This window comes from Neocloeon triangulifer, unplaced genomic scaffold (assembly GCF_031216515.1).
Source record: "Neocloeon triangulifer isolate White Clay Creek 2 clone unplaced genomic scaffold, ASM3121651v1 ptg000022l, whole genome shotgun sequence".
Taxonomy (NCBI): domain Eukaryota; kingdom Metazoa; phylum Arthropoda; class Insecta; order Ephemeroptera; family Baetidae; genus Neocloeon; species Neocloeon triangulifer.
Window position 1 is genome coordinate 5,816,856 of NW_026775562.1, and position 13,332 is coordinate 5,830,187.

Sequence of the window (13,332 nt, forward strand, 5' to 3'; positions counted from 1 at the left end):
GTGGATAACCCAATTATAGCGTCTGATCTCGTTTTGTTTACAATAGTGAGGCCTTGATAAAGGCTTCATGTTAGGTGCATCAGAGCATGCCGTATTCCGATGATGGGATTAATTTATGCGGCCCCGCCTCGTGATATGCAATCCCTTTATACACGGGATTAAACATCAACATCAGCCACCGGTAAAACTAGATGCAGGTCATATTAATTAATCAGAACAATAATCTGTAGGGAGGAGGGGGGGGGGGGGCGAAAATGGGGCCTAAACCTAAAAAAAATTATCTGCAAACTTTTATTACTAACATTAAAATCTTTTTAATAAACTTCAGTCAGAAATCATAAAAATATTCATAATAATAGTTCAAATAAATTTGATAATTATGAGAATTTGCACGTGGGTCTTCTAAGGAGAAGCCAACAACCCATACAATATTTTGATCTGTTTTGGCATTAATTGGATTTTGCGGGCGATAAAAGTGCGAGTGCGGATGCGATCGGACGCATTTGTGTCATCTCGGCCGGAGAAGAGCTATAGTTGGGGCGCCCACCATGTCGCCCAGAGCAGATGCCTTCTCGCACCTCTACGAAAACGTCTCCAGGCAAGTCCTGGAACCTTCCTTCAGGTACGAAAATTCACAACTAACACTCAAGTTTTTCATGTCGAATATTCATTGAAAAATTATTTTGGAATTTTTTTAAATCTACGATTTTTAGGAATATTCAACTATTTCAATATTTTTGTTTTCATTTGGAGACTTTTGCGACTCTCGCAAAAGGTTTTCGATTTTGATATTCGGACAATAATTCGTACATGCATCTATTTCATATATGAACTCGGAACAAATGTTTGATTTTTAAGAAAAAATTTACTTTTAATTTTAAAAATAAAATCTTGCTCTTTTTAAGAAAATTTATACTTTCTATCAATCCATTCAAGACCTAAATTTAGTATAAAAAAACTACAATTTCAAAAATCTTTTTAAAATTATCTTTTATAAAATGATTCTAAATATAAAAAGATAAATATTTCCTTTTTTTGCATATCCAAAATATTTTTAGTCACACTGACGCAAATGAAGTTAAATTTCGTGTTGAAACCACCCGTGCTAGGCCCTCGAGTTTGGAACAAAAAATATTGAATATAAAATAAGCACGCGGTTTGCTCTTTCTTCCTTCAATTGATTTTCACATCAATTTGCTGCTTTCCTCGGCCGTTCGCATATTCGTAGTGGTGCCTACATTTCGAGCAGATATGTATCGGGGTCACGGAAAATTTATGCCGTTCTTGAATTTAAAAAGTAGGGTTCGGCCGCCGATGATTCATTTGTGTTGCGTCAAAACTTATGACTGACTCGTGCACCGGGTCAATTATAATCCGGTCGTGAAGATTTTCAGGGCCGTTTTCTGTCTGCTCAATAAAATTTTAATAGTTTACTTTTATCTCTTGTGCTTTTCATACACTCCTTTCATTTAAGGGTAGATCTATAAATCTTCTGTTGCAATTTAAGCTAGGCAGAACTATATTTCTTTAACACTTTTCTGTTTTCCATTTTTTACCATCATTATTCCAAACGAGTATTTCATCAAAATCTTTCTCATAAAAATTAATAATCCAGAGGGTAAAAAGAGCAATTTGTTTTAATTTTATTATCAACATATTTCATAATAATTCTAAGAATAACTAAATAAAAGTTTTTCTAGTAATTCCAAATTATAGATTTTGGTTTGAAATGAGAATGAGGAAGAAATTAAATGATTCTTTGCCGCGCGGTGAAATCAAGAGTAAAGGAAAAAATCCGAAAAAATGTCAACCGCAGGTCATTGCTTCAAACTTTCATGCGAATTGACGATAAAAACTAGAATAATCTCGAGTCAAATCTAAGATTTTAATCAAGATACCTATACTGTTAGTTTATTTTTACCGAGGGTCAAAGATCTGGAAAGTCATTAGTGACGCATTAGTTTTTGATTTTTACTGGAATAACACATTTAATTTCTTTAATTTAATTATCTGATAAAGTTGCCCAACTTTTGAACAAATTTGCATTTATTTTTTCTTTCTAAATTCATTTTTCAACTTTCGATTATTATTTTCTTGTTATAAATAAAGATTTTTTTAAAATTTTTCTTGTGCTTACAGAAAAATATTAATTTTAAATTTTTTACTGCAGTTTCTGCCACAGTATGCATACTTTCATATCTAGAACAATAAAAAAGACTTCTATTTAAATTTAAACTCAGTTCATTCATGAAAACAGCGTTGCAAAAATTTCAATTTCCAATAAATTTTACGATTCTGAGCTCCAGTCTCATTTTTCCACTCCAGGGAACCGCCCTGAACTTTCTTTGTTAATAAATCAAAATTTACGATTCGTATAATTCACATTTGTGCCGCGCCGAGAGTAGGAAGAAGGAAAGTCGTGCATGTAAGTTAAGGCTGCAGGGCGACTTTATATCGAGGGATCACGCACGTTGGCGGTCGGTCGGTCGGTGGAAAACCTAAAATTACTTCCGGCCTTGTACGTACGTGGGCGCCTAGGCAAGAATCGCGCACTTCTTGCCGGCCCATTTATCGACTAGGCAACCCTCAATGCCGGCGCAAATTGCTCGGCCCCGCACCAATAAAGCGCAGCAGCGTTAATTTGCATCGACGTGTGTTTGTTTCTGACCGAGTTTTGCGGTTGCATCGCAACTCGCAAACAAACCCAATTAGTGGCGGAAAATAATTAGCCTCAACTTTTGGCACACACGCGACTACTACAAGTCGGAATTCATATGTTAATTATACACGCTGTTTGGCAAAAATTTAGCTATGTGTAAATTTTAAATTTAAATACTAAACAAATTCCCAGATAAAAATATCGTTGAAACTTTTCTTTTTTTAATTTCATAATTATTTTCCGTTTCATGATTCTTTTTCCAAATTATATTAAATTTTTTCAATGCACTTTTATCTAAACAACGAAAAGTTTAAAAAAATAAATTGCTTTTAAGTTTGCAAAATTTTTTTAATTATTAAAGCTAATTTTTCTTCCTTGAAAAAAATCGGCACAAAGCGCACGCGAGCTTTTTTCATTAGCAAAACTTTGAGCTCGAATACAGAACTGTCACGTAAAGCGGAGCCCCTGCAGAGAGACAAGTTATGCAACTGGCTCGGCTCGGTTAACAAGCAGATTGCCTAACTTAAAATTATTCTTATTTCTTTATTTTCAAGTAAAAAGTCGTCTTGTTTTTATATTTTCCGCCTAATAATTTTACCGGAACTAAATTTACTTTTACCCCTTAGAATAAAACGGTCGCGTGTCGTGCGGAATGTGTTTGAAGGTTAAAAAGTGTAACGATTGTTTTCGTAAACGCGTCGATAGCGTGCCTCCTTCTCCGTTGGGTCACTGAGTAATCAAAGAGCACTACTTATATTCGCGCCTGACCCGTCGGATCAATTGGAGTGTGACAAATTGGCCTCGGCCACGAGCTGAAAAATGTGCCAACTGTGCGCTTCGACAATGGGCGCCTTTCTCTGTGTCAAGTCAAGTGAGGTGCGAATGAATAATTAAACTCTTTAGCAAACGTGACGTCTTTGTTAACAAGTATAGCTGCAGTCATTTTTTTAAGCACCACTGCCGACCTTTTAAAATGAATTTCCCTGCTCAGATTAAAATAAAGTTTTTAGAATTACACCAGAATTATTTTGGTATTTTATAAATTACAAAAAAAACGCTAGTTTGTTTTCAATTTAAAATTTTCTTCAATTATCAGATAATTTTTTCAAAATAAATGTGGAATATTTATAAAGAGTTATTAATTTAGTATTCCTGATATAGGTCAGCGCCTCGCATGTTAGCTTGGAATGTGCCCTCCCACGAGTTGGTCAACATTCCTGAGCACTGGCTCTCCTACCCTGAGCCGGACCCTTCCTGGCACTACATGCTGGCGCTCATCTACATCGGCCTCACCATCGTCGCCCTCACTGGAAATGGCCTCGTCATCTGGATTTTCGGAACGTAAGAATTTGAAATTAAAGAAAATATGCTTTTCCATTCAAACTTATTTTTTTAAAGTGTGTGAAAGTCAGTCTTTGAATTAAGGGGACTAAAATGAGGAGTTTTTTTCTAATTTAAAATTATTTTGCGACAAAATTTAATTTTAGCAGTTCATTGTTTATTTAGGCATTAATTAATAAAAATAAAAAGCATACATTCCTTGTTAATTTCAACTGTATTTTTTTTTTAATATTTATTCATATAGGGCCAAGTCTCTGCGCTCGTCATCAAACATGTTCGTGGTGAATCTGGCAATTGCCGACTTCATGATGATGTTGAAGACGCCAATCTTCATCTACAACTCGTTCCACGAGGGCTACGCACTCGGCTACCTGTACTGCCAGATTTTTGCAGCGGTCGGCTCCATGTCCGGAATCTTGCAGGCCACCACCAACCTTTGCATTTCCTACGACCGATACAGGTTTCTTTTTAACTAACATTATAATTTTTTATTAAAATTATAAAATTGTCTTTATAATTAATTTAATATTTTTTTATAAATCAAAAATTCATTGAAAGTAATAAAATATTATAGGAGCTAATTTTTTTTTATAATATATTATAATTTTTTTCTAGGACAATTTCGCGACCCCTTGACGGAAAACTGAGCAAAGGCAAGGTTTTCTTCATGATCCTTCTGACCTGGGGCTACGCTATTCCGTGGACCTTGATGCCGCTGACCAGTTACTGGGGCCGATTCGTTCCAGGTTAGAAATAATTGCTTTTTGCGGGTAATTTATTCTAATTCTTTCTTTTTGGGCAGAGGGTTATCTGACGAGTTGCACATTCGACTATCTGACCAACACCATGGAGAACAAGATGTTTGTCTTCTTCATCTTCGTCTTCTCGTACTTCATCCCGATGTTCTCCATCATTTTCTTCTATTCGCAAATCGTCGGCCACGTCGTCAACCACGAAAAAGCTCTGAAGGCGCAGGTAATTAAAAAAAAAATTGAATAAAAATTTTGGTTCTGTTTTTTGAATTTTAATAATTGAAATTGCATATCACTTAAAATCTAGAATAATATATCAGTATTAAATAATAATTAATTTATTGATTTTAACTTTCAAGGCAAAGAAGATGAACGTGGATTCGCTGAGAAGTGGTGAAAAGGCAAATGCCTCTGCTGAGATCCGTATCGCCAAAACCGCAATTGGCATCTGCGCCCTTTTCGTCGCTTCCTGGACACCCTACGCAGTTCTTGCCCTGATCGGAGCTTTTGGAAATCAGTGAGTTTTTAATTTGCAACAGATATAAAAATAAAATTCATTAATTTGTTAGAGCATTATTGACCCCGACGATGTCCATGCTGCCAGCCTTGTGCTGCAAACTGGTCGCCTGCATCGACCCATATGTTTACGCCATCAGTCACCCAAGATACAGGTAATAATTTCATCGATCCCTACCAGGTCATGTGACACTAATTTTCAAACTTCTTATGCAGGCACGAGCTGCAGAAACGCCTGCCGTGGTTGAAAATCAACGAGCCCAGTGCTGCGTCCGACACATCTTCAGTCAGCACAACTGCCACCTCTGAAAACACCGAAAAATAATTAAATAAATTTTAATTCAACGTTGACGACCAATCGCAATTCTACTTTGGACTTCTCTAATGGAAAACCTCTGCTCGTCGCTTTTCCTTCTTCTCCGCAAAAATGAGAAGGGTGAAAATTTGAAGATAAAAATCCCTTTTTTTCTGCATGTAGACTTCAGGATTATTTCTGAATACAATTCAACCAGCAATAATTTTCGTTTCTTTCCTAAACCTGTCCTAAACAAAATTGAAAAGTCTTGATAGATAAATTTTAATAAAATGCGAGCTTTTTTATTCAAACATAAAATAAATCAACAAACTTTATCTATACGGACAAAATAACTTTAGGGCGCCAATAAATAAAATTTACACAAGTTAGGAACTACGATTGTAAGCTGCCATTTGAATTTTGGTCCGACTCGTTGCCGACACTGGCGTAGTAAGAAGAAAAGTCGACGTAGGCTTTGATTCTGGCTTGACTGTTGGTGCCACTCGAGTAGCGCCCTGAGCTGCTATCATTTGTCTCACTCGAAGAACAAGCTGTGAAATAATATCAATTATATTAGTCATTTGATACAAAATAAGATCACAAAAAAAAATGCTATTTGAAGCAAAACTTACTTTAAAAACAAATATAATTGAAATTATCTATTATTTACAAACAACTTGAGATGGTAATAGAATCAAATTTCCAGAGAATATTTAATTTAAAAAAAAAAAAAAGCAATACCAACATTGATTTGTAGTTTCTAAACTTTCCGAAGTCTTGGAAATAATCAAAATTCAGCATTTTGTGCTGAAAGTTGATTTTGAGATTCTCAAACTCACTCTGCAAGTAAGAGTTGTTGCTGGACAGGGTGGACTCTGGCATGGTGGAGGAGCTGTCGATGGCCTGGTAGGTGATACGCTGGACGATGGGGTTGAAGACGACGGCCGGCAACGCCACCGGACTGTTGGGGAGCGCATTCGGCATCGGGAAGTTGAAGTTGCGCACCATCAGGGTGATGTCGTCCCGCTGCGAGCAATTGCCGCCGCCCACAAACATGTCGTGGTGCTGCCGGACAATCTTGTCCACCACTGCCTGCGCCACGCCAGAAAGAGTGGCTTGAGTCCGGAACTAAAACATTAAAAGATTTAATCATATATTTGATTAATATTTTGAAATTCTGCCCCAATATTTTAATTTAACGAAGTTAAAAAAAAATACCGAAATGAAGGCTACAAAATGAGCATCCTCTTGGGAGACAAGAAAATGTGTCCCTGTCCCATCTTTAGGATAGATTTCTATCTATCTAAAAAATAAACTACTTTACATTATTTGTTTCCATTCCAAATTCAAATATTGAAGCCCATTCTTGAGATGGGACAATGAATCCTCTGAGCAATTTTTTTTTTTTTTTGCTATTATACTCTAATTAGAAAAATTACCTGTTCAACAGTTATCTGTGCAATGTCAATGTTGACATGCTCTGTTTTCGTTGCCTCTTCAAGAGATTTGTATAGTCCATCAGACATCAGAAGCAAAAACCTTGAAATTCAAATACAGAATTAATCTCTTATTTTTTATAAACATTTAATTTTTTCGCAAAATTTTCATTCAAATATAACACCACCAATTCATCGAACATAATTTTATTTTATATTCTTATAATTATTTAATTACCTGCTATTTTCATCCAATGGGATGCCGCCGTTGATTTCCGGGTCGGCAATGACGGGCTCCGAAATGGCACAAGCCAGTTCTTCGAACTCCTTGTAGCCCCCTTTGACCAGATAGTTGCCCAGGCACCGCGTGTTCTCCTGGTTTCCAAGTCGAGATCCTGAGGGTTGAATTGAATTAATTAATTTCAATTTAAATTTATATTACAAATTCGAACCATGGCATATTTTGGTGACGTCTAAACCGAGTTGCGAGAGACGAAGCAGTTCGTCCTCGTTGTCCAGTCCGTGGTCCACTGTGAGCTGCGTCACCCTGAGCACCCCTTTCTCGTCGGTTTTGCACAAGAGAGCCCGACTGTCTCCGACGTTAGCCACATAGAGCTTCCCTCTGTAAACTGATACAAAAGAAATGTAAATTAAAAATATTTTCTGAACATGAACCACAAATTTAAATCTTCAGGAAATTTTTCATCATAGTGGAAAGAATTTTCACTAGAGTATGAACAATTTTGGGGCCATTTAAAATTTGGTCTTTTTTATGTAAATTCAAAATTGGGAAAAATGATCATTTCTTCCTTCAACTCTAATCGCTTCAATCTATGAGGATAAAATTTCCATTCGTTCATTCAACCATTTGATGGATGTAGTTAAATCATAAGTTGTTCAAAATTTAGTTAAAAACAATTTGCATTTTGTTTCTCAATAAAAGGAAAATTTTTAGTACATTTTGAATCATTTTCAATACTCTTACTTTTTATAATTTTTTTTGCGTTTACACAATTTGCTAGAAGTTTTACAGGTTGATAAATTTCAGAGTTTTTACGATTTTTCAATCAAACGTAGAGTATGATTTAGGAAAGAATTATCACCGCTCCTTATTCGGGTCAACTCGCATGATAAATTTTTCCACGTTTGATTCGCATCTTCAAAACGCTTTAAACAAGTCATATTAACAATATTTATCATATATTATGTTTGTAAAAAATTATTTTGGCCCATTGACTGATTTTGATCTTGTCAAAAACTGCCAATCCTCACCGAGGGCGACGACAGCAGTGGTGCCGGAGGAGATGTCGTTGTTGAGCATCTTGAGCTTGTTGACTAGTTCCGGGTACTTTTGGTACGCCTCGTAGGAACTGAGTCCCTGCGGAATCTCCAGCTGCAGGTTGGTCCTCTCAGCCAGCTTATCGTCAATTGAGTCAAAGTAGCCTCGCTCGACGGCAAAGAATGTGTGCCGAAGGACGTCCTTGATCTCCTCGTCCGAAGTCTTGCCACTCAGCTGGCCGAGGAGGATTTCCGCCGCCGTCCTCTGCAGAGCAAAGGTCGCTGCCTGGAATACAACATTTGATGAAAAAATCTTAAATAATCTTTTATTTAGATGGGTAAATTTGGTTCTCGTCTAGGTTGGACCCTGAGTAGCTGAGAGGTCCAAACCTCGGTCAGGTCGATTGGGTCAGGTAATAAATAAAATTTAGAACCAGAGTCTTACCAGTCTTTTAATCCAAGTTCAAGTTGAACCCACGTAATATTAAAACTGACCGTATTATTTGTTAAAGGATTTAATACCTGGATACCGTCGTGTCCATCAAAGACTCCGTAGAGAAAGGTCTGGTCGTCCAGCTGGAAGTGGAAACTCCGGTCCTCGAACTCGTGGTCCTCCTGCCTGTATCCGTCTTCCCTGTAAATCTGGTTCGTCGAAAGTCCAACTCCTGAAACAACCGCAAATTTTTATTTTCATTTATATAAATGCATCTCGGACGAACCAGAGTATCTGCAGACGGGCAGGTCGTCCGTCCAGCTGTGCAGAACCTCGAAGCCGACCGTGTTTGGTCTCGTCGGGCCGTCAGAGCGGATCGGCATGTCGTCGACTTGTGCCTTGCCGACTTGCTCGTGGGTGAATTTCATACTTTTTCCGGCGATTCGCTCACATTTTTGCGTCCTGACGGAGTGGACTCGGAATCCTCGATGGTCTGTTCGCCGAAATCAAATTTCGGCTCGGCTGCAGAGTCGAAATATTTTTAGAAAAATCACTTTGAAGCAGAACCAGACGTGAACAGATGATCGGCGAGTGTGTTTTGGAACTTTCTCATTTCTCATTCGTCCGCAGGAGAGGGGAGGGGTCTATTTTTGATCGTTTTGGCGGGGCGAGAAAGTACGCGCGCAGCCAGGCAAGGGGGAAGTTGGCGCTCGCTCAACCAATTCTCACAATCAGAGCAAAAAAATTTTAACTTCAATATTTTAAACTGTTTATTTTTTATATTATATCTTATTGCTTAAATGTATGTCATCTGACTGGAGAGTAAAATAAAAAATGAATAGGATTAAAATTATTTTATTTTTTTCATAGAGAGAATACTTAAATTAAAAATAAATCATTTGCAAGCATAAGAACCATAATTTTTGTTACATTTAAGCTTTTTACAACAGCCTCATAAATTTTTTTCCTTATTTTTAGGCACATTTTACACTGTAAATAAATTGGGAATAAACATATTTTTAAAATTACATAATACTTACTTAGAAAGAAATAATACAATAAAATTTAACTTTACAGGTATCTATTTCTAACAGATGAAATCTGTCTAAATTAAATTTTTCCATTTTTACCGATCTTCTTGTACTTTTTCATTTTTTTTCCTCATTTTCTCTTAAATTTTCCTATAAATTCTTGAAACGTTTTGAGCTCAGCTCAAATAATTGTCATATCTTTATAAGATATTTCATTTCTTGAAAATAAATAATCTGCTTTATACAATTTCAAATGTCATTCAAAAATTGTTTTAGCGATCGTGGGATGTTCAAATTCGGAATCACGTCGAAATATCTCGTCTTCAAATTTCTGACCAAATTTACTCTGCTGAGGTCTTTTAAGGGCAATGGACAGGCTGCAAAATTTTATTATCATTATTTAAAAGTTATTAAATTGAAAATATGAATAAGATAAGACTTTTTAATCATGAATAATAAAATTTCTCACCACACTCGTCAAGGTACTCGTCGATTTTGTCATCAAACTGGTCACAGATGTGCGAGTTTTTCAAAATTTGAATAATCTGCTTCGGTGCTTTTCCGTATTGGTCCTTTTTGCAGAAATCAGCACCGAACTTTCTCAAAATCTCGATGGTCAACCTTGTCGCCTCGTATCCGTTCCTCATTCTTCATAAAAACCAATTAAAATTTACAATTTAAATTATTTCAATTGTTATACTTGTGAGCAACGGCGAGGTGAGGAAGGAGGTGTTTGAGCACCAGCAGGTGCCGGTCGCTGCATTCAGGCAGCTGACCCAAATCTGTGACGGCACCGTGGAAGAGCAGCAGGCGCAAAATTTCAGGGTTGCCATAGGTGACGGCGAAACTGCATGGGCTGAGCAGCAGGTAGTCGGGGGCGTCGGGGGGCACGTCATCCACTACCGCCCCTGCCTCCAACAACATCTAACAAAAACATTCCAATTAACATCTTAAAACAAATTAAACTGGAATTCTCGTGTATCTATATTTCATTGAAAAATTCTTTTTTTTTTTATTATTTTTTTTTTTAAATTAAATTTGTCTTTAAATTGTTTTAAAAATTTAATGAATGAAAGAAAAGCACTTTTTTTGAAGAGGAACATGAAATGTTGGACAAAAAAAGAAAGGATTTTGACAAAACTTCCACGATCAAAATGACCCCATCCGACACAGTGTATTCGTTGTATAATATTTTTTAATTTTTTTTTTTGGTAAAATATAAAATAATTTTTTTTTTTTCGATTTCATGTATGACTACTTGTGAAGAATAAACAATGATAATAATAAAATTTATTTTTAAATTATTAGTGAAACTTTTAGACCGTTATACGCTCTCGTAACAAATAATAATTTTTTATTTTAATTTAATTGATCTTTTTTTTCTATTTTTTCTAGTTTCTGCAAACCGGTTATTTGACAATATAAATAGTAATAATTAATAGTTAAGACTTTTCCCTCAAATCTATAATTCTTGGTATCTGGGAATTGCGTAACTTGACATTGGCCCGCGGTTGCGCTTAGCTCGTGGCCTTGCACAAATTACGTCACTCGGTCAGACACGTGTCGGCTTTCCCGGCGCATGCACTTTGCAGGGCTCGTTTCAAGGAACAGCCCATTAGAGTCCCCAGAATATCGACCTGGGCCACGGGGTTGCTCCCACTTTTCCTTTTTTATACGAAGAATTCTTCTCTTTGCATTCAGTCTTTTTCCAAAGATTTATTCATTATTTTTGGTTTGCACTTTTTTTTATAATTTAGGTTCATTGTTGAAATTATTGAAAAATGTGAATTTTTTGCAATAATTTTAAAATCGTAAAGACCTTGACGATGTTGATTTTGCCGTCCATGCAGGCTTTAGTGAGGCACCTGGTGCGGCTCTGTCTGAAGTTGGACTCGGACTGGAAGTTTGGGTCTGCACCGTGGGCCAGCAGCGCCCGGACACAATCCTCGTGGTTGTGGCTGATCGCTGTCTCCAGCGGGGTGCAGCCGGTGCGGTCTTCGATGTTGGGCCGCGCGCCTTTGCCAAGCAGGAAATGCAAGCACGCGTTGTGTCCTCCTGAAGAAGTTCAATTTTGAAAATGAAAAAGATCATAAAAAATGCAGAATTATAGACAAAGTTTATTTTTTTATTAATTTAAAAAATTTAATATTATAAAATTTATTGAAATTCAATCAAAATTAAATCTCAGCAAAAATAAACAATAATAACAAAAACACACGTTTAAATATTCTGACCAAAATTACTATAAAAAATTCATGTTTTAAAAAATATTTTTAATTAAATGTCAAATTTTATGTTAAAAATTATTTTGTGAAGAAATGTTAATTTAAATAATTTTTCATGAAAATTGTCAATTTGAAAGAAAAATAATTTTTGAAAAGATTTAATTTTGTACTAATTTTTGTCAAAATGTTTTCGCAGCTCATGAATTATGGCTGCAGCCCGCAGCCGAAACATGTAGAGCAGGATATTGTTTTTTCTTAAACAATAAACAACTCACAAAAACCCATCGAGGAAAAGCCGATTTTAAATTCAAATCACCAATAATAATTAAAATAATAAAGTTTACAAATTTACATTTGTCTTATTATTAATGAAAATAAAAGAACAATTAATTTCAGAATAAATTTTATGCAAAAACTGATAATTAAAAAAAAAAATGAAAGATCACTTAAATTAAAAGGATAAAATTATTCAAGTGTTTATAATTTTCATTTAACTTTAAGAACATAATGAGAATTTTAATTCCTTTTTTTATTTTAAGCTTTACTAATTACAACTTGTAACTTTTTTTACAAAGTCGTTAATTAATTCATAAATTTTGTTTACTTTTTCAAACGAAATATCCTTTTACCCGAAATTAATTAAATTAAACCAAATTAATTTCAATTATTATATATTTTTTCTTCTTTGAATTATAAAATATTTATTTATAACTAAATTCCAATATTAATTCCAATTGGAAATTTCAATGAAATTTTTCTTATCAAAATGTTTTTAAAAATTATCGGGTCTTACTTGCTGCCGCGTGGTGGAGTGGCGTGGTGAGCAGCGGCATGCAAATCCTATGGAGCGACTCGGGGTCCTCGTGCATCTTGTCGGACATGGCCCTGATGTCCTCGGCCGACGCCTGACAGGACAGCGCGTGCAGCGACTCGTAGTTGTCCTGCACGGCCTCGGCGTGCACCTGGATGGCTTGCAGCATTTTTCTCTTGGAAATTGGAGGAAATCCAATCTGCCCGCAGACTGAAAAAAGAGATCAACCGAGCTGCTGCGCAATTCCGCCGCCAACGAGGAGCACCGCGAGCCGCGTCTGCTGTTACTACACAGATGTGGTTGGCCCAGGCAGGCATAGTAAAATTCGCTGCTTTGCGCACGCCCCGCCAAAAGGACCGTGACCTACTTTCGTTGATACTATGCATTTTGGTGCGCGCACCAAAATAAACTCCGGAGTGCAGTTTTTTGCTATTATTAACAAGCGAGAAATTTTTTAATACTGTTTTTTATTCAAAATATATATTTGAGTGAATTGACCATACTAAAAAATAGTATATGTAAAACTCCGGATGCACTTATTATCAATAATGGTTT

General features: G+C 36.1%; 3 protein-coding genes across 3 annotated transcripts; 1 reads left to right on the forward strand and 2 right to left on the reverse strand.

The window, feature by feature from the left end:
- The first annotated feature begins 513 nt into the window (after positions 1-513).
- Positions 514-5,799, forward strand: LOC132204535 (opsin, ultraviolet-sensitive). The gene is made up of 8 exons (XM_059633088.1): positions 514-622; positions 3,821-4,000; positions 4,245-4,460; positions 4,616-4,746; positions 4,803-4,975; positions 5,112-5,269; positions 5,322-5,423; positions 5,485-5,799. Exons 1-8 carry the CDS (start codon positions 549-551, stop codon positions 5,591-5,593), a joined length of 1,143 nt encoding a protein of 380 aa, XP_059489071.1. The 5' UTR covers positions 514-548; the 3' UTR covers positions 5,594-5,799.
- A 7-nt stretch (positions 5,800-5,806) lies between these two features.
- Positions 5,807-9,322, reverse strand: LOC132204534 (TGF-beta-activated kinase 1 and MAP3K7-binding protein 1-like). The gene is made up of 8 exons (XM_059633086.1): positions 8,997-9,322; positions 8,800-8,942; positions 8,272-8,563; positions 7,452-7,628; positions 7,238-7,394; positions 7,003-7,102; positions 6,403-6,691; positions 5,807-6,114 (listed from the first exon to the last, which is right to left on the reverse strand). The coding sequence occupies exons 1-8, from the start codon at positions 9,136-9,138 to the stop codon at positions 5,957-5,959; spliced, it is 1,458 nt and encodes a 485-aa protein (XP_059489069.1). The 5' UTR covers positions 9,139-9,322; the 3' UTR covers positions 5,807-5,956.
- Positions 9,323-9,549: 227 nt separating this feature from the next.
- Positions 9,550-13,076, reverse strand: LOC132204746 (ankyrin repeat and SOCS box protein 12-like). Its single transcript, XM_059633467.1, has 5 exons — positions 12,760-13,076; positions 11,561-11,796; positions 10,442-10,665; positions 10,211-10,389; positions 9,550-10,118 (listed from the first exon to the last, which is right to left on the reverse strand). The coding sequence occupies exons 1-5, from the start codon at positions 12,944-12,946 to the stop codon at positions 9,991-9,993; spliced, it is 954 nt and encodes a 317-aa protein (XP_059489450.1). The 5' UTR covers positions 12,947-13,076; the 3' UTR covers positions 9,550-9,990.
- Positions 13,077-13,332: the final 256 nt, after the last annotated feature.

Bases quoted from the DNA above. Each gene is read 5' to 3' on its own strand.
- LOC132204535 (XM_059633088.1), top strand. From the start codon at position 549: ATGTCGCCCAGAGCAGATGCCTTCTCGCACCTCTACGAAAACGTCTCC. The intron at 4,747-4,802 runs GTTAGAAATAAT...CTTTTTGGGCAG, and splicing joins CTGGGGCCGATTCGTTCCAG to AGGGTTATCTGACGAGTTGC. The intron at 5,424-5,484 runs GTAATAATTTCA...CTTCTTATGCAG, and splicing joins ATCAGTCACCCAAGATACAG to GCACGAGCTGCAGAAACGCC.
- LOC132204534 (XM_059633086.1), bottom strand. From the start codon at position 9,138: ATGAAATTCACCCACGAGCAAGTCGGCAAGGCACAAGTCGACGACATG. The intron at 7,395-7,451 runs GTTCGAATTTGT...TTCAACCCTCAG, and splicing joins CGTCACCAAAATATGCCATG to GATCTCGACTTGGAAACCAG. The intron at 7,103-7,237 runs GTAATTAAATAA...TTGAATTTCAAG, and splicing joins CCATTGGATGAAAATAGCAG to GTTTTTGCTTCTGATGTCTG.
- LOC132204746 (XM_059633467.1), bottom strand. From the start codon at position 12,946: ATGCTGCAAGCCATCCAGGTGCACGCCGAGGCCGTGCAGGACAACTAC. The intron at 11,797-12,759 runs GTAAGACCCGAT...GAACTTCTTCAG, and splicing joins ACTCCACCACGCGGCAGCAA to GAGGACACAACGCGTGCTTG. The intron at 10,119-10,210 runs GTGAGAAATTTT...AAAATTTTGCAG, and splicing joins CGAGTACCTTGACGAGTGTG to CCTGTCCATTGCCCTTAAAA.